The 19,308-nt window shown below is 44.5% G+C and overlaps 1 protein-coding gene across 1 annotated transcript; it reads right to left on the bottom strand.

The window, feature by feature from the left end:
- Positions 1–2: 2 nt before the first annotated feature.
- On the bottom strand, positions 3–18,760 carry ammecr1 (AMMECR nuclear protein 1). The gene is made up of 6 exons (XM_047020159.1): positions 17,310–18,760; positions 11,216–11,326; positions 6,945–7,059; positions 5,513–5,603; positions 5,129–5,225; positions 3–4,621 (listed from the first exon to the last, which is right to left on the bottom strand). Exons 1-6 carry the CDS (start codon positions 17,753–17,755, stop codon positions 4,507–4,509), a joined length of 975 nt encoding a protein of 324 aa, XP_046876115.1. The 5' UTR covers positions 17,756–18,760; the 3' UTR covers positions 3–4,506.
- Positions 18,761–19,308: the final 548 nt, after the last annotated feature.

The following is a 19,308-nucleotide window of genomic DNA, read 5'->3' as shown; positions in this document are numbered from 1 at the left end:
TCTCTTTTCAAATGTTTTTGTATTTTTTTATTGGATAAATGATTTTAAAAGGTAATAACAATGTTTAAAACTACATTATCTCCACCTCCTCACATACCCACCCATCTATATATATATTTATATATATGATTTTTTTTCTCCCATCCCACACTTCATTTAATTTTTGTTGTTTTAACTTTTTTCATTTTTTTTCTCCCGTTTTATTTTTTAGCCATACTAATCATAAATGCCCAAGTCTCATCACACTAAACAGCAATTCAATGGGAAGGAAGGATCTAACTCTACAGGGATTTTTTTCATTTTTATTTCCCAGTTCGTATTATTCCATCAACGTTTTTTTTTTTTTTCAAGTTCCTAAAGCAGAGGGAGAGAAATGAAAAGAAATAAAAACTTGCTGTGAGGGACTACTCCAGGTACATGATACCTCACCAGAGACCATCCCTCTGCACAGTGCCACAGCAGAACACCTCCCTACATAGAAAACCACTCAAATAATTTAAAAACTAGATCCAAAATATTTCTTGAAAAGAATTGATTTTGATTTTACAAAAACAGACATTTCTTTCCATATTTTTTTTTTTTGTACTTTCTTTTTTTTTTTTTTTTCTTTCCATGAAGTACATTTTCTACAAAAGTTCCAAACAAGTTTTTCATAGTACTTATTTCATTTGTCATTATTATCATTATTATTATTGATTACTTGATTCAGTTTTAATTTTTATACGTATTTATTTTTTATCTATCAGTGCGATTGTATACCAGTGCAGCTACTGGGTCCAGAGTAAAGAAAACAGGCTTTTCATCTTTAGATGGCATAAAAAACAAGGGAAAAACTCATCTTTTATATAAAGTATAACTGCTGGTCTTCAGGAAAAACATTTAAAAACCCATAAATCTAGGAGGCACGCTATGGGATTTCCTTTTTTTGTAACATTACAATAATAATCATAATAATAATAACAACAATAAAGAAAACAAGTGACAATAAAACAAACTAGATATGCAACCATGTAATTGTATTGTCCTTGATGCCTAGTAAGGCATCACAGAGAGAATCAACTCATAATACAACAGGTCGCTTAAGAAATTAAAATACAGGTTAGGAATTGTACAAAAAAAAGAAAAAAACATAAGAGAAAGAAACATACGGGGGGGGGGGGGGGGGGGGGAGAGACATGTTGACTTGTGGTAGGTTGTTTTTGAAAGGACAGGAAGCCAGGCCTGAACAGCAGCATTTAGAAATGGCCGGAGGCATCTTTGGTTGGTTCAAACATACAAAGGTAATTGAGGGTGGGCATTCCACGAAAATACATGCATGGACACAGTGAATGCTGGGCCTAATAATCCTAAACTGGTATGGAACCAAATCCCAACTGTCACTATAGAATACCTTTACACTAAAACCCTCCTTGTTTCAAGATTCATGATGGTAATGATTGCTGGGGCATAAATGTTCTTTAGACCGAAAGGGCACATTTTGTTTCCGTATTATAACATTCTCACAACTGGTAAAAACAATAACTCTGTTCAGATGGTTAAATTACAGGTCAGATCAAATGGACTTGGTATAGGATGAGTGTAAGGGAAACATGACTGTTTTGCTCTCTGTCTGTGAGCTTCCAAGGGGCCACACCAGCCTGGGAAAGAACCCCCTCCATGATGCTACTACCTACCAGATGACGTACTGCAGCTCTGGCCCTCCAGGCCATGAGGCAAATAAGGGGAGAAGGGATGTTAAATCATTGACTTCCTGTCCTTTCACACTTGCACAAGTTACAACCCACAATGGTAGGAAAAAAACACCTGTTCACACAGATCTGCATATATCAAGGATAATAAGTCGATATGATAGATGGGTCCGCATGACTAGTCACAGTACCTGTGACCGCCCCAACTAGAGGTCTGATAGCACCATTTATGTATTTTTATCTCTTAAAAGATTACGAATAGTTTGTGAGCCGTTGATCAAGCATGTCATGGATTGAACCATAGGTCTTGTACACGTACACACATGCAACAAAACACATTGCATATGTGTAGCTATACATGTAACGGAAAACGAAGTGTTGACAATTTGGTTTTGCAGCAGGAAAAGCAGGTTGTGCTGTATTTGATAGACCAGTAAATGAGTGCTTGACTGTTTCAACTTAGAGAGAAAACTATTACTTTGAAGGTGGGTGGGGGGGCTTATTTGACAAAAATAAGTGAGCAGGGGTTTCCGGTACATGTTGGTCCACTTCCTGGCTGTTGAAGGGTAAGGTTTGTCCAGGGACACTCGTTAACGGTATAAACATGTATTATTATACATGATTTTAATCCTTTTAGCAAGGTCTGAACACCAGGCGACGCCCAGAGAGCTGAGCAAATATTACCAGAACAGAACACCTCCAGGATCAAACATCCGGTGATAGTTGGTTCGTCCACTTCACTAGGAAGGTCAAAAGGATATGAACATATACCTTCCTGTATTTGGTTCTTCCTGGTTTTGAAGGTTTAGAAGGTAACTGTATTAACTGGGCTGTTCACTGATCTGTATGTTCTGGTTGGGTAGGACAACACTTAGGAACAGTCGAAAGCTCAATTTACTGGTCCGTCATTTATTAAATCATTTATTAAGGCAACACAACTGAGATCTGGGTCATTTCGGGTTACTGTGGATGGAGTGCCAGAAGCCCTTAACGTTTGCATATGAAAAGAAAAATAACCGGCCCATTAATAAAGGCTGTTCCGGGAAAGATCTCTGTCGAGTACGAGCACAAAACGTCAACCTAAATGGGATGGATTTGATCAGCCGGTGATCTTCAACAACACTGGACTACAAACTAACCTACAGTGTGTGGATGCAACTCACGCTAAATCAAAGATGATCGTCAGAGAACGGCTTGACAGGTCCTTAGAAAGCCTGGCTCTGAAACGATCCTGTTCAAATGATAACAGCAGCTCCTCTGTATTCTCTCCAACCAATTCATTTCTGGAGGGGGTGAACTGCCGACAGATCACAAAACTGCGAGGTATTCAACTGCTTCTACCGGAGCATACAGCCACACCACAATGGGTCTTTGACAACGCCTCAACCAGTAGCGCGGCACAGAGAACAGGTGAATTTCCACAAGCTAGGGAGCCCTCGAATGCGTAGAACAATAGCAACATCCGGTGAGGGTATGTCGTCATGCCGATGTAAACAACGACGCCGCCATCGTTGAGCGGCAGCTGGTATCGTGGTGACCAGCGCAGGTGGTGGAGGACACCGGTGAATAGGAGGAGGTATGGGGGGGGCCATCTGAGCATCAGACAGCACCAGAGAAAATCTGAAGGTCAACCAAAAACCCACGTCCAAATACACCCCGAGGCTACCGTCTTGACATGTGTGGGGAGAGCACCTCAAGCCTATCAACACACCACGTATACAAAGCATGCATTAAATAGAGAATATGGCTTTTAGTTTAAATTGTAGCATGTCCATCACTAACCTCAATACTTCCTCCCCCCCTCTCCCCTACTCTCACACAAAGACAGGACGACACAACATGACCACACACCCCCACCCCGCCCCCACCAGTTTGAAAGAGACCGCTAGCGACAACAACATGCTATGTCAAAAACCCTTAGTTCAGGTTTCAGACTTCCCACCTAATATGACTCCATGACCCACCTGAGGCCTCTTACCATCGCCTCCAGACATCATGGGGAAGATTTTGGCATGATCCAATTTCTAATTTAATCTAGCGGTTTCAAACTCCAGTCCCGATTTCTACAAATTCCTAACCACACACAGAAAAAAGCAAACACGATGACAAAGACATTGTGTCATCACTACCCTACAATCTACATCTGGGAGCATACGGCTCCCAGCGGCTAGTTCAACTACTTCACTAAAAAGGTTTTCAAGGCCAAAAACAATCCTCACAGTCAATCATTTTTGGAGAGGAATCCCAAAAGTAAAGGAAAAGATTCAGCCTTATGTTGTTGGCTTGCTACATGATACACACAATGCCAATCCGGCTATGAAGAAATGATAAAAACAGAAGAAAAATAGCCTGTTTCCCTAGGAGAAGAAAACTAGCAAAGCCTACGCTATAATATAACACAAAATAACAGAATAATTAATTCACCATACATTTATGACTTGCTTCCATCCACAGAATCAAAAACCTGATTAGGATTGTTGAAAAAAAAGTTAAGAAGATCTTTTTTTGTTTTTTTGTGAATTTCAAAAAATATGAATAAAAAGGGGTGTTATAGATATATGCTGCAAAAACTAAATCAATTGGAGGCAAAAAAAAGGGTTATTTTTTATATATATATCGTTTTTGTTTTTCCAAACATTATCAAATGATGCTTATTTGCCACCCGTTGCCATGTCAACATCTGGGAGACTGTCAGCATGGCAACGGAAACTATCATCATAAAATGGTACAGTAGTAGAGATAACTAGACCAAGATGGGGCGGGCTCTCCAGGGAACAGGCCCGCGGAGAGGTCCAGTGATTGGTCATGCGGCTCGCTGTCAGGAATAATGGTTGTAGGGTGGTAGAGGGTGGGTCATGCCGTTCTGGTAGTGATGGTGCTGGCGATGGGCGATGTACTCAGCATAGCTCATTGTCACCTTCTCACTCCGGTACCTGGGGTGGAGGACAGGTGTGTTAGTGACCACAGAGAGAGGTAGGTGTGTGTGTGTGGGGTGGGGTGGGGGGGGGGGGGGAGGTGTGGAGCGGGCATGCTCACAACACTCCCTCATCAGGGGCGAGGGGGGGGGGAGGGTTGTCCCATATGCAGGATTCACACAGCTTTGTACCAGTGGATGTCCACGACTTTTTAATACCACTGACCCAGAAGGCAGCAGGCGTACGATTAAGTCTGCATATGAATGGAATGTACCAACGTGAAATACTACGAAAATAACTCGCGTTAACTTCTAAATTGAACATGTTCGTCAGGTTTAGGAATGTATACATTCTCATAACTTTCCAGGCCCGCAAATAAAACATTCAATTTGGCCTGTTGCAGGTGTCCAGTCAGCTCCCTGGGACCCTGCGTGTGGGAGTGGTCCAGTCCGCTCCCTGCCCCCTGCCCGTGGGAGTGGTCCAGTCCGCTCCCTGCCCCCTACGTGTGGGAGTGGCCTCTCTTACCTGGTCAACTTAATGGTCTTCCTGAAGTCGTTTGTGATGGGGGCCTTGTAGCCTCCTTTTCGTAGTAAGGAATCTATGGTCTGTATATGGTCCCATCCTGCAGAGAGAGGAGCATGTGTCTGTCATGTCACCTCTCCTTGGAGGTCACGTGATCTCCGCTTGGATGTCACGTGACCTCCCCTTGGATGTCATGTGACCTGAACTACAATCAGTAGATCACCATAGTTAACCTATGCTGTTAAGAGGTAGCAAAGCTGTGTGCTTGGGGGGGAACTACATGTGTCATTGGTAGAGTCAAGAGTTTGAGGTTTCCTTTCTTCTCTCAATCCCTGACACGTCATATAAAACAAGGTTTTTTGTTGTTGTCAGTAACAGCTCTCTCACCTTGCTCCTTAGCCACCTCTGGAAGGTAGGTGGCTGTGCGCTTTGATCCTTTTTCATTGAAAAATTCTATCCTAATGCCATGAACACCCACCTACACAGGAGAGAGAGAGAAAGCAGTGAATACAAAGAAATAAGACAGTTGGTATCGAGAGAAAACTGTCTGACTGAGATATGACCACGACTACAAAACAAGGGAATGGTGACGTGTAAGGAATGGGGGGGGAACAATACTGAGAGGGAGAAAGAGAGAGGGGACAAGTGGGAGGGAGAAATAGGGAGGCAGATCAAGACAAAGAGAGAGAGAATGAGGTAGACAGAGAGAACAAGAGAGGAAGGAGACAGAGAGGGACACACAGACTGAGACAGAGCGTGCAGTGCACCCGAGGGGCACTAGGACCTGGGCTGGTTCACTGCAGCTCGGGGGGGGGGGGGGGGGGGGGGGTGTTCTGAGGATGACACAGAAGCCCTCCAGAACCAGGGGATGACACACAAGCCCTCCCCTAACCCTCCAGGGGAGCTAGGCTAGCCTGTCTGGGTCAACAAGGTCCCTGCTTACGTCTAAGCTGCTGCAAAGAGTCGGTGTGTTTTTGCGAGTGTGCGCGCAAGCTTCTGACCCAATCACTCTCGATTGGTTGTTACGGTTACCAGACAGCATTAAGGTCAAGTATATTCCGGACCAAAGGCGGCCATAACAGCACAAAAGACTGTTTCCCACCAGACGCCCCTCCCTCCCTTCCTCCCCCTCCCTCCCTCTCCCCTTCTTCCTCCCCCAGGAGAGACAGAACAAAGCTGCCTGTGTGCTGGCCTGGCTCTCTCGGCCCTGGCTCTCTGTATCTACACCGCAGGCACCAACGTTAACTTTCATGTTCACGACACAATGTTGTTAGTGGTCCTGAAATGGGTGAGATGACAGGAAAGAGAGAGCGCACACAGGGCTTCGGGTACAGCCTGCCTTGAGCCAGAGAGGAGGAACAGAGAGACCCCCCCAAAAAAGAGTCTCTCTAAACAGGCTGATGGTCTTTAGCACGATATACAGCGATGCATTTCTGTGGCACATGTCTATGGTTTGGTTGTTTTCTACTAAAAGCCTGTATCGCCCTGAGACTGCCTTGACAATGAAGGGCGCACTATAAGTAAAACACATTATTATTATTATTATTACTGATATTAATAATATCAGTAATAATATTACAGATACATATGTAATAATATTATTATCCTGAAGGGCTTCCATGGGTTGAATCAGGGTTCCCTTGACCATAAGAACCAGGCTTCCTCTGGGTCTGGTCACAGTGTTAAAGAAAAGTACTATGAGTCAGTAAGATATAACAAATGAGGCCTCTTCAGGGTGTTTAACCAGTGTGTTGAAGAGATGGGAATAAGACGTGATGTCATGTGAAGCATGGTCAGGGTGTTTGGAGGCGGGGCCTACCTCCCAGTCAAGGTAATCGCCGACGTCCTCGAAGTTGGTGAGCAGAGACACTGAGCAGAGCAGGCGAGGCAGCTCGTCCCTCGACATGGGGGGGAAGCGGCTGTCTTTAAGGGCACTGTGGACACACACACAAAGATAGAAGGGGTTCATTAGTCAAGGGTAGTCAAATTCAAATCTGATTTGTATGGCCCTTTTTTTTTTTTTACAAGCAATGTCACAGAGGGCTGCACATCCGCCCACAGAGCTGCAGCGTGTCTGTGTGAGAGCAGTGTGTGGACTGGCTGCTCCCTGAACACTAGTCTCCAGACAGCTTCAACCACGGATCACTCAAGTATCATCAAGGCGCAAATATACAGTAAGGATATCATCCTCAAACACAAACACTGCCATCAGATCCCATCAGGACAGGGAAGATCACGTCTACAGCACATGAACGGATGTAGCCCCACAGGCACGACCACTAACCACACATCTGAAGACATAAGGCAGCAACAAATCGTACGAGTATTATTACACACCACACCCAGATTCCTCAGTTACCACACTCCAACCTCCTGCCCATCCTTTCTCCTTTGATCACTGCAGTCCACAACTCTACAACATGGAGACGTTGATCGTGCAGCATCTTGATCTGCAGTCAAAACGCTCTCTACCACTAAGCTGCTGCAGCATAGTTACAAAACGGGCTCTCTAAGTTCGGCCACTAGGGAAAACTGGTGTTCAGCCCCTGTTAGCGTCTGTGTGTGTGTGTGTGTGTGTGTGTGTGTGTGTATGAGACTAGCCAGGGGTGCAGCAGGCCTGAACACACTGAGACAGCTTGTCTCTGGGGACTACTTGCTGTTGCTTGGCTATGATACTGCTTGGCTATGAGACTGCTTATCACACACAGTCACACACAGTCACACACACTCATACATACACACTCGGTAGTTTGTGAAGGAAAAAACTGACACAGTGCTGAGTGACTAACACAGAGGAATGTAGACCTCCAGATTGACCTTCTGACGAGGCTCACTAACAAACAAGCCAGACCGCTCTCCTGTCACATCATACTAGTCCCTTAATACACACGTTTCATGTTTGGAGGCCACAGTCGTTGACCCATGACCTCTGCTGAGGCCAGCCTTTCTCGCTAGCATTACTAACTTAGCTTAAGGGGGCTCAAAACAAAAAAAAGTACAAACACGTTGACCTCTCACCTCAATCTGCATGTGCTGTGATGGGACTCTTCTACATGCCTCTCATGTTACACCTCTCAACTGTGTTAAGGATCACATAAGCTTCCTTCATGTGTTCATAGGACACAGGCCAGCCCAGCCCTGGCAGGGGCTGACAGGCTGAGGTCAGAGGAGCTGTGTTTACTAAGGGAGAAATGACAGAAGCATGGAGAAACACAGTCATGTAGCCGTGACAACAGGCTGGCCCAGCCTGCCAGAGAACTCCCAGCAGACAGCGCATTACTCCTCCCAGTCAGCAGGATCTGAGGGAACGCTGATGTCATGACAACCAAGAAATACCTGATCGGAAAGCAAGAGTACCTGGTAGACTAGGTGGAATGTGTGTGTGTGTGCGCAGGTGTGTGCTACAACTGTGCGCACCGGAAAGACAACCAGCCAGGTAACATTTCAACCCCATGTCCCTACGCCCCTCTCCTTCCAGAGATACGCATATCAGGGGCTCTTACATCCAGCCGGAACCTTCCGGCTCAGAACAGAACCACAGCACTTCACCCTACTTGCATCCCTGTACTTACTGTAAGTCGCTCTGGATAAGAGCGTCTGCTAAATGACTAAATGTAAACAGTATTTCAGAGGTCAAATTTGACACAACGCTGCCAGCAGGCCCTGTCCACAGGGCGTTCACCCAAACATGCTGACCATCTCATGAACCCCCAGGTCAGCAGGTACACACATCACTGACATGCAATACACAACACAGCCCTGGGTCCATATCCTGCCACACCTGTCCATGACAGAGATGACGATGATAAAAACGATTATAATGCTTTCATCAAGCTGACACTTTGATCCAGTGACACACAGGGAAAGTTTGACACGCTCTTGAACTGCAGTCAAATTGCTCTTGCCACTGAGCTAAACCTTTCGTAGGTTCTATGATAGAAAGTTACCAATCAACATGGCCTTGCAATCTTCGACAGTTAGCTCACAGCTCATTAAACTGGAAACAGAACTCAACTATATATGAAATTCCCATGCCGATGCTACAATGCTAGTTATGAGCGCAGTCTTAATGTACAGTATATTTTTATACTGCTCCTTCACAGCTGTCTGAAAGAGACAGCTATTGTTTGGAGGAATAAATCATTTCCTAAAAGTGTTAACATTAACATTTTGTCTGAAAACCTTAACAATTATACTATACAACGGCTTTGAAAGAAAACTGTCCTGGTTTAACAGAGATAAACAACATCAACAATAACTTGTTCTGGGGGACATAATGGTCTGAAATGTTTTTACACACAACAATGAGATAATAATAAAGGCGGTGATGACGCAACACAAAGTGACTCCAGAAGCCGCATGTGATTAGAGGTCCCCACCCCGTAATGGATGACTTCACTGTCCACACACAGACCTGCACGCCAAGTAACACCCCTACCACACACACACACACACACACACACACACAAATGGCAACTACTCATGCCCCCCCAAAAAAGGCAGAAATTATTACAGCCATCTATAATTTGTAATACTTGTTATATTGTTTTTAGTCTTTTACTCTACACTAGAAGAATACAGAGTACAATTCAAATTAAAACTATTAAAAACACACTTGAATTTTTCTTTATATTATACTGAATTTTTTGTTATATTATTATTATTTATATTATATGCTAGGAGGAGAGAAAACCGCATGTGACAAGGTTTCTAAAAATATGCTGGTGAGACAAAAACGCTTTATGATTCTGACTCCTGTACTGCATGACCTCGTCTGTATACCCCAGTGTGAAATCATCCTAGCAACAGCTGTGACCAATCACAGGCAGGCAAGACACTTTACTCGTAGCCAATGGGAGTGCGTTTCCAGATGTCTGTGTGTATGTGCACCAGTGGATGTGTGTTTGGGAGGAAGAGGGACATGGGCTGAGCGCAGTCCTCTAAATTCCTTTCTGGCCAGTCTAATGTAGAGGAATTACGGGTTACTTTCCTTATATGACCCAACTGAACAAAGTCACTCACTGCTTGTACTTAGTTTAAAGCACACATTACTGAAGCACATGTTCACAAAAGCCATCAAGTTATCAAACTACTTTGCAAATGTTCATTGGAGATTTGTTTCAGCAGGTAGCTTCAGGTATAAACACAAAAGTTCGAGAAAGTTCACTAGCTCTTGACTCCCCGAGAGCAAATTGTTTTATATCACAACATCCCAAAACAACCATAGTCCAAAAGGACAGTCAGATGATTCTCCTAAATACCCATCTTTTAACATCACCACAACGGCCGCCATTACATATCTGCCCTTCATCCTTCATTTCTGATCCACTCCCCTGTTTGAGGCTGAACAGTCCATCTGGAGATCTCAGCATAGGATGGGGAGGGGGGGGTTGGTGAGCACATGCACGCACACACACACACACGCCAGCGGTTATATATCTCTCTCTCTCTCTTTCCATCATACCCTCCTCTCTCCTTCCCATACTCCTCCTTCTCTAAACAGCTCTAATGTTACAATTACATCTGAATCATTTAGCAGATGCTTTTATCCAAATGGAAGTAAAAAAATATATTCCCCCCCCAAAATTGCATATGAAAGTACAGCAGAAAGAAATGATCGGAAATGCATAGTCCTATCAGTATTTCAGCGATCAGTCACATGACATTGGAAGGGAACTACGGTTCAATAATCACATCTCAAAGACTTGATTACAGTGCAACAACAACATCTCAGTTACAGCAGTTACACCCTGGTACAGTTGAACAAGGGAGGCCTACATATTTGTAAGCCCGACTACACAAATCGTTTTTTAAACAAATCATTTCACAAAGCATCACTAAGACACATGGTTAAAAAGACAGTTCCTTCTAAATAGTAACATCATTTACATTTCCCTCCATTTATTTTCCTGTCGATTAACTTGTTGGCTTGCATTGCTGTACTTGCCAATCCAAAACTACTGTTAAAATCAAAATCAAATGTTATTTTCATAGCCCCTTTTTACACGTCACAGAGGGCTTCACAGATGCCTACAGAACAGCACCTAAGCAGAGCTAGACAGTGATGTTGTGTTCTCCGTGCTGGCTTACCTGGTTAGGGTGTACTCCCTGAGTCCTGAGTGGAGGTTCATGGCAGAAAAGGTACCTATGCAACCCCTCAACCGCTTGTCTCTGCCTATCTTCCATGTGACAAACAGGGGGCTGAAAGAGAGAAGAGAGACAAAACACGTTTGTAAGAATTTTACTTTCAGGTGGTGTTTCATTCATTTGAAATAACAGTAAGACAGACAAAGCTGGTCAACTCTACTCAGGCAGCTGTGTTGGAGCGAGGCCTTGAAATGTTTGCATTTTTGAATATTCAGAGAGAGAATTTCTCAACAAAGAAAAAAAAAAGTAGATGTGCTTCCAGCCCATAAACAAATATTATCCCTAACAGGGGACCGTAGAGGGACTTTAAGTAAAGCCATCGGACGCTTCACTGAACAGACCAGTCCACCAAGGTTTCAGGCCAGCAGCCATGCTATCAGTGGAGTAAAGGCCTGATGCATTCTGAACAGTGACAAATCCCACACACTCGCACACTTGAAAGTACTCGAACACACTTCAAATCTAGAAGAACCGAAGAACTCTGGGTGTCTGTATCCGAGTCATCACATGGCAACGCCTCTCAGCTCCCTCTCTTAGAACATCTTCAGCTTCACATAAGAGCAGTCATGATTTAGTACCTTCTCATCATTACGGGAGGATTAGGACTACATCTAGGATCTTTTATAAACTCCATTACCCAACAATGCTGAGAGCTAAGCCCTGGCCTCGGACAGCCCATAGGCATATATTTATATATACCTTTACCTTAGTTCAGAAAAGCACATAGAGCTCATTCACATAATGGTTAGTCACAAGCTTGGCAGACAAAGGTGGAGGTGGCCTCATTTTTGTGTGTGTGTGGGGGGGGGGGGGGTAATTGCTCTAGGATGATAATAATTGTTTCAAATCAAAACAAAAACGAATTCACCAGAGATGGAACAGGTTGGCCAGGAGACCAACTGCCAAAAAAAGACCACTTGAAAAAAGAAAAGAAAAAACACGCCTATACTTAGTCTCAGTCTCCTGTTTGGGGTTCATGTATTTTTAACTTCCAAGTACAAAGATGGAAGGGGTGGGGGGAGAGAAAAAAATCTGTAAAAGACCAAATCTGTAGGAAAGCTGCTTTCTGGTCAAGCTGTCAGATTCCAGCCGCGTCGTCTTGTCTGTGGAAAGCTAAGAAGCAGTCAGCAAGGAGCCCATGTAGGCGACACTCAGATCTCCGGACGGCACACAGAGAGCGCTCCATGACGACGTCTGAAAATAAACGGTGTTTCAACCCCTCACAGTAAACTCCTGATCTGAGAGATGACTGAACACAGGGGCCTTCACACCTCACAGAGGAGGGAAAGAAAGAGGTGGATCATCAAAACCTGAAGCCAAAGCACATCGAAGAGATGAAAAGAAAAGTGTGTAATATTAAGTAATAAAAGTAAATAAAGACTTTGATGTCAGGGGTTTCTGAAGACTCATATCTGTAAATCAGAGCTGTGATGGGATAATTTGTTCCAGGCTCATGAGGTAACTAGCTCCAAAACGACTGACTCTACAGAGTCAAAGCTGCAGAGTCAAAGCTGCAGAGTCAAAGCTGCAGAGTCAAACCTACAGGCTCTGACTCTGCAGCAGGGCCACACCCAGGCCCGGAGAGGTCTGGCAGCAGCCTGCAGTAGCTCTCTGAGAGATTAATAGCTTTTAAACTGTGCAGCAAAAAACTCTTGGCACATCAGGTGAGCAGCCCCTCGAAGTGTTGAGTTAGCCAAGCCGCTAATGTAACGTGAGGAAACCAGGGCAGATATGCATGGGGCTAATGTGCACCGGCTTTAGGCAGCTCACCCACGCGAGAGGGACCATGGATCTGGTGTGAACCTTTATTACCGTAAGGATAGTTCAATTATCCATCATCATCATATGACATATCGAACAGGACAAATGTCAATATGGCATCTACATGTATTCATTTGTCAGAGGCTTTTATCCAAATTAATGTACAAGAGAAATCACACAGTGTTAAAAACGTATCCATGAATGAACTCCATGCTTTTGAGCAAGCAACTGTTGTGTGTAGTTAGTCTGGCATGTTAAGTAAACAATGGTGAGTGTTAGCTACCAGTCCTGGAGCGTTGAGGGAGTAGGGGGGAGAGAGGGGGGACTTTGACAAACAACAACCAGGGTTGCTGGGTTCAGTGCATTACCCAAGCCAGACTCCTGTGAGTCAACATTGATTTATCTTAAGGACATACAGATGAATCAATCCCATCATGAGGTTTCGGCAAACAAGGGGATCTGACCGGTCCTCTCAGCTGAGTCATGGAGATAGACAACAGGACAGAAAGGAGAGGGCAGGGTAGGGCCAGCTGAGATAAACCAGCTGTACCCCTCACTGTTGACACAACCTAATCTCATCATGGTCTAGATGCAAATCACAAAAGGCCTCCTACGCTCCTGTTCGCTGGCCAGGATCGTTTCCCCTGTCTGTCCACTGCTCTTCCCCAGGCTGGGATCCTGAACAGTCCAAAGTGCTCGTTCGGAATTGTAATTCTAAAGCCTGCCTGGCACATTCTAAAGGGATGTCCCAGCTCATCACGTGCCATACTGTGACCTTCACAGCCCTCCTCATCTACTCCCCCCCTCCCCTCACCCCTGGGACTAGCACCTACCTCACACTAACTAGCACAAACACCCATGGACCAATAATTTAGTCATTAGTCAATAGTCATTTAGCAGACGCTCTCATCCAGAGCGACTTACAGTAAGTACAGGGACATTCTCCCCAAGGCAAGTAGGGTGAAGTGCCTTGCCCAAGGACACAACGTCATTTGGCACGGTGGGGAATCGATCCGGCAACCTTCCTCACCGCTCACCCATCTGACTCCCAATCAATTGCATGTGACAGCAGACATCACACACACTTCTGCCTGAATCAAAGATAGCATTTGTAACACTGTCAAAGCCCACTGTTTGTTTCAACAGTGAGGGTTAGACAGACGGTCAGGTCATGACCATGAGAGAGCAGTGGTTCTCAACCCTGGTCCACAAGTACCCCCTGTCCTGCATGTTTCCCTACTCCAACACACCTGATTCAAATGAATGGGTTGTTATTTAGTTATGCAAAAGCCTGCTAACGACCCATTCATTTGAATCGGGTGTGTTGAAACAGGGAAATATCTCAAACATGCAGGACAGGGGGTACTTGAGGACCAGGGTTGAGAACCACTGAGATAGAGGATCCATACCGGTTTCAGGCTGGCCTGCACATTATGGGATGGAGTCCCTGCTTCTCACCTGCACAGTGAGGAGCAGTCCTTTGACACTGCCAACAAGTGACCCAGAAGACATTGACAGCTGAGCTGTCCATCTATGATTGACAGCATGACTCCAAGAAGCACCCTAGACAATGACTGCTTTTGTAGTGTTTTCATAAGAATAATTGTGACCATGTTACTTAAGACGAGCGTACATCTTAGGGCTGATTTGAACAAAACGGGTCAGGAAAGACTTGAAATGGAAGAGGGTGTGTCGATGTGTTTTGACGAGGGGAAAAAGGAACCTGTGTCAGAGAATACTGAAATGACTAGAAAAACCTGCAGGGATGTCCCAATTCTTCCCATTCCAACACGAGAAACCTAACCCTACCCGACAACTTACCCTGCAGCCTGTCCGAGGATCATAACACTATCAAAAAGTGCCTGCTCAAATGAAATTTGAAGAAAAAAAAAATAAAGGTTGAGGATACATGAAAGCCAATAACGGGCTACTTCACATGCACACAACAACAAAAAACAGTGGCAGTAACAGGCCAATGGCACATTTACTAGGTTCTAAGACACCATTTCTCAAGCATACACAGCCTATACGGGTCGTGCTGTGTGGCGGCATGACAGACACATGTGAGGAGTCAGGTGGACAAGGGACGAGGGGGGGACGACGAGGGGGGGGTGTCATGTTCCTCAGATCATCAATTCCTTAGGCAGGAACCACATGACTGTGAATGCATGGCACTCACTCTCTCAAACTAAGGGCCTCAGAAATTGAACCAGGGCTTGTACGTCAGGTCTGCTGGGGTGTGAGGGAGCTTATGTCTCCGTAAGCCAAGGGACATCAGTCTATCAAATCAGCCAAGACTAGGAGCCAGGAGATAACAACAAACACTCGTCTTCCTGGAACAGATCCTGGCCTTTAAGATGGTGTAAATCCTCACAGCACACAGGCCTGAATCTAAGTACACCTGCCAATCTAAAAACAAGGGTAATACAGGCATGTGATCCTCTTTGCTATCAGAGACAATACAGCAACACATCTGAGGGTTCTCTGGTTTAATGGCTGGTTGATTTAAGAATGGTAGAGAAATTCAAAACTTGTTATTTTCTGACAGCCTAGAGACTTGATGAGAATCAACTCCTTTATAAAAAAAAATTATATATAAAAATTGGGGGATTATTGAATTAAAAGAAATACAATAAAAAAATAACGATGTTACAATAAGTAAAATACAGAGTAAGAATCACCCCTTAACAGAAAAATGTGTCTTAGTTACAAATCACCACCCCTCTCCTCCCATCTGCCACTGTCTGCTTGGATTTCCTGTCACATTTCCCAACATGGGGCGGGGAGTTTCCTTGAACCCTAAATCCAGGGACCGTGGGCACATCAAACAGATCAACAGATTTCAGCACCATCGCCATGGCCCTCAACACAGGCTGGTGGACGTCACATGCAAAAATGCAGCCTTGTGACAGTGTGTTCCCCTTCCATGTGCTAGGACGAATGCTGAAAATCCCCATTTATGAAACCCTTTGATGCTGCAGCATAGAGACATTGTGTTCCAAGGATGGTTCCTGTTCAGAACAGCCTGAGATGTAGAGATACAGGGGAGCAGCTTTGAAAACAAAAAAGAACCATCTTAAACTGTGCTTTTAATCAAAAAGAAATTACCTTCGACATGCTAATATAGGGACCGGTTCACTCACTCGTAAGACTATTAATAGACAGTTTAATTCAAGAAAACCCTGTGCGTGTAAACTAAGACATGAGATCACGTGTCAGTCTCCAAACCAATGGCTTCCTGGCTCTGTCCAACGTTTACTAAAAGGAATGTATTGAGTATTTTTGTCTTATCTGGGGTGAGCACATGTTTGATAATGGGGGAGGCAAAGAAAACATTTAACTGTTAATTTATTAGATAATCAGATTGTCGGACACTGACAGTAAATAAAAAAATTATAAAAATTAAGCAATTCTCTCTAGCTTGGAAGATTTGGCTTAGTATAACATCGAGGTTTTTCGTAAAAGTAACATGTTGGTAAACCATCAGTTTTATTCCTAAATAACAAGTTAACATTAAGCACCCTGTGTCACCAAAAGTTAACACTGTGACAGTGACAAACATCCACCCACCCTTCATCGTAAACAATTTTCACACAACGGTGGTCGATAGGTAAGCTTCGCGAATTAGTTAGGCTATTGTGCACAGACTAATAACGTTTGGTTGATTTCAGTTATTCTTGCGTGTACTTATACATTTAAGACACTGTTTCATGATACTTTAATTAAAGTTTGAAGCAAGTTAACCCCCACCTTCCGTCCTTCAAGAAAACTCTACAGCTGGTATTCTGATCCAAGTTCACTGGCAATAGCAAGTTAGCCTAGCACTTTTTTCTTTGTTGTCAGCTAGCTCACACAGTGAGTTAGCCGTCTGGGAACAGCCACCCTCGAAAGACAATTTGAAGTTTGCGTCCAAGACTTGGTTAACACACTCGACACCCAACTAGTTATTTCACACATATCAAATGTAAAAATAAATGAAATATTTGGTTTGTAAACGACACTCGTACGTTGTCAGTTTCACAACTAATATTCAGTTTGCTAGAGCTAGCTATGCTAGCAAGGCCAAGCTAATGCTTCCTCCTGGATCTAGCTCTCTAGCTGGATAAGATAGCTAGCGTTAGCTTACTCTAATTGGCCACATATGAGCTTATTTAGCTAATAGCATTAAAGCTAGTACTAAATGGAATGCCCGCATATTTTCGTTCGCCGATTTGGACACAGATTCATTGACAGATATACACACGTGTCAGCACAAACAAAATAAGAAGAAACTTACTAGGGATCGTTTGTAAACCTGGGTGTTCTGGGAGGTTGGTATCCATACAGATGGCAATAAAGCACGTCGAAACAGAAGCAGCACATCTCCGCCGAGACAACCATCTTCCTGCCTCCACTTCCCGAACCAGATCCAGGGCTGAGATTCGGGGAGAGGCCAGTTGAGTTGTAGCCTCCCGGTGTAGGGGACAATGCGTTGGTGCTACTACTACTACCTCCAGGACCTCCCAGGCCGTTCACTCGGTTCACGTTCCCCGCCGCAACAGTCGACGAGGAACCAATCCCCAAGTCCGATCCACAATGTCCGGTCCCTGCCAACCCGTTTCCAGCCCCCACCCCGCCAGGACCCCCCGACCCGGGGGATCCCGACAGCTTCTGCTTCTTCACCCCGCAGCACCCGGCCGCCATCTTGGAACAATCTGCACCGACACACCGCTTCCGACCCATCACCGTCACCGCGGGGAGGGTGGGGGGGAACGGCGACCAGACGTAGAAATCCCACTGCGTTAATACGTATGACGGACAATGCTCCACTTTCACTTTTATATCGGACGACGTAATATCAAATTGTAAAGAGAGACTGCAATGTCACCCTAGCTAGTTGCACCTATACGCAACCTCACGTAGCAAAATGTCTTAGCAATGGGTGATTTCCTTTACAGCCAGATGTGGTGAACCAAATTAAACGGTTCGACGGTCAAGTTAACGGTAGCTATAAAGCTAGTGCTAGCTAGACTATTTGATCAAGATACAGGCCCTTTCTTAGGAACACGATGGCTAGCAAGCTGTATAGCTACCCATCGAAGGAAGCCATCTCAAGCAGTCTTTGTTTAGTGCAGAATCCCATTCACGGCACTACCCACCAAGGCGACAGTTTTTTTTGCTAGACAGCTATCCAGGCAGTCCAGATGTGAAGCTGTCAGATACGTACTGCACTGAACCCCCCCGCAGCACAACGACAATCCTTTTTGTGTGGGAGTCGAGAGCTTGAGTACGCAGCACCCATATGCTTCAACAGGAACAGTACATTAACGTTACGCCTCGGATAGTGTAACGTTAGCTTTACTTTACACCAGCTGTCGACTACTTTCATCCGACCTATTAGCTTGACAGCAGCTTCTATATTGGAGTTCCAAACGTCAAGTCAACGCTGAGTAAAATGGCATTAGGCAATGCAGTTAGAGTCAAACAGCGTCAGGACTGTCCAAGTCATTTCAGCGCACTCGCTGCTGATCAGACTACACCTGCATAGCCTAACAGAAGGTCTATTCTAGTCAAATCGAATGATCCAGCGTCATATATTCTAGCGCTGAAAGTTTGCAGTAAACGTTGCAAGTTGTCATCCGTTTATTGGGATACATGTTAAAAGAGCATTCTGTTCCATCCGTTGGAATCCTCCGGGCTTGTCCAACCCTCGCTCCGCACTCGACTCAGCGGCTAGCATGCCTCTGTGCCGTAAAAAAAAAAAAAAAAAACCTTGTGATCATCTGTAGCCTAGTCACTCCAGCGCCGTATTCGCCTCCACGTTGAACCAGAATTCAGAAATGTCCTACGCATAATACGTAGCAAACATGCTGCCCGGTTGTCAAATGTAATTTGGATTCTTGAAATAAAATACGTTTCAAATCGCTGCGCATCTCGCTCCTGCATTCATTTAGCGCTGACAAACTCTACTACCGCACCGCATTGTTGACCGTCAACTTATTCAGACAAATAACGACTACACTTGCCCGAGTTATCGGCAGAATATATTTTGGTTAACCATTTTAAATCACATCCGATTCGACGTAAAGGTATGCAAGAACCTGAGCTGTTGAGGGAAAAGGCTGACCTAATGACCCTTTAATAATAACCTAACTTAATTTTTAAAGGAAAGCTGTCTGGTAGACAGCAATGCTTCAATGCATTTCCCTTCACCAAACACCTCTAGTAGAGATAAGTCAAATAGTTTCACAGAAAACATTCAGTTTCATCATTTATTAAAGAGAATGTTAAAACTA

This window comes from Hypomesus transpacificus, chromosome 5, assembly GCF_021917145.1.
Source record: "Hypomesus transpacificus isolate Combined female chromosome 5, fHypTra1, whole genome shotgun sequence".
NCBI classification, from domain to species: Eukaryota; Metazoa; Chordata; class Actinopteri; order Osmeriformes; family Osmeridae; genus Hypomesus; species Hypomesus transpacificus.
The sequence above is the reverse complement of the archived record's forward strand: the minus strand, read 5'-3'. Positions and strand labels throughout refer to the sequence as shown.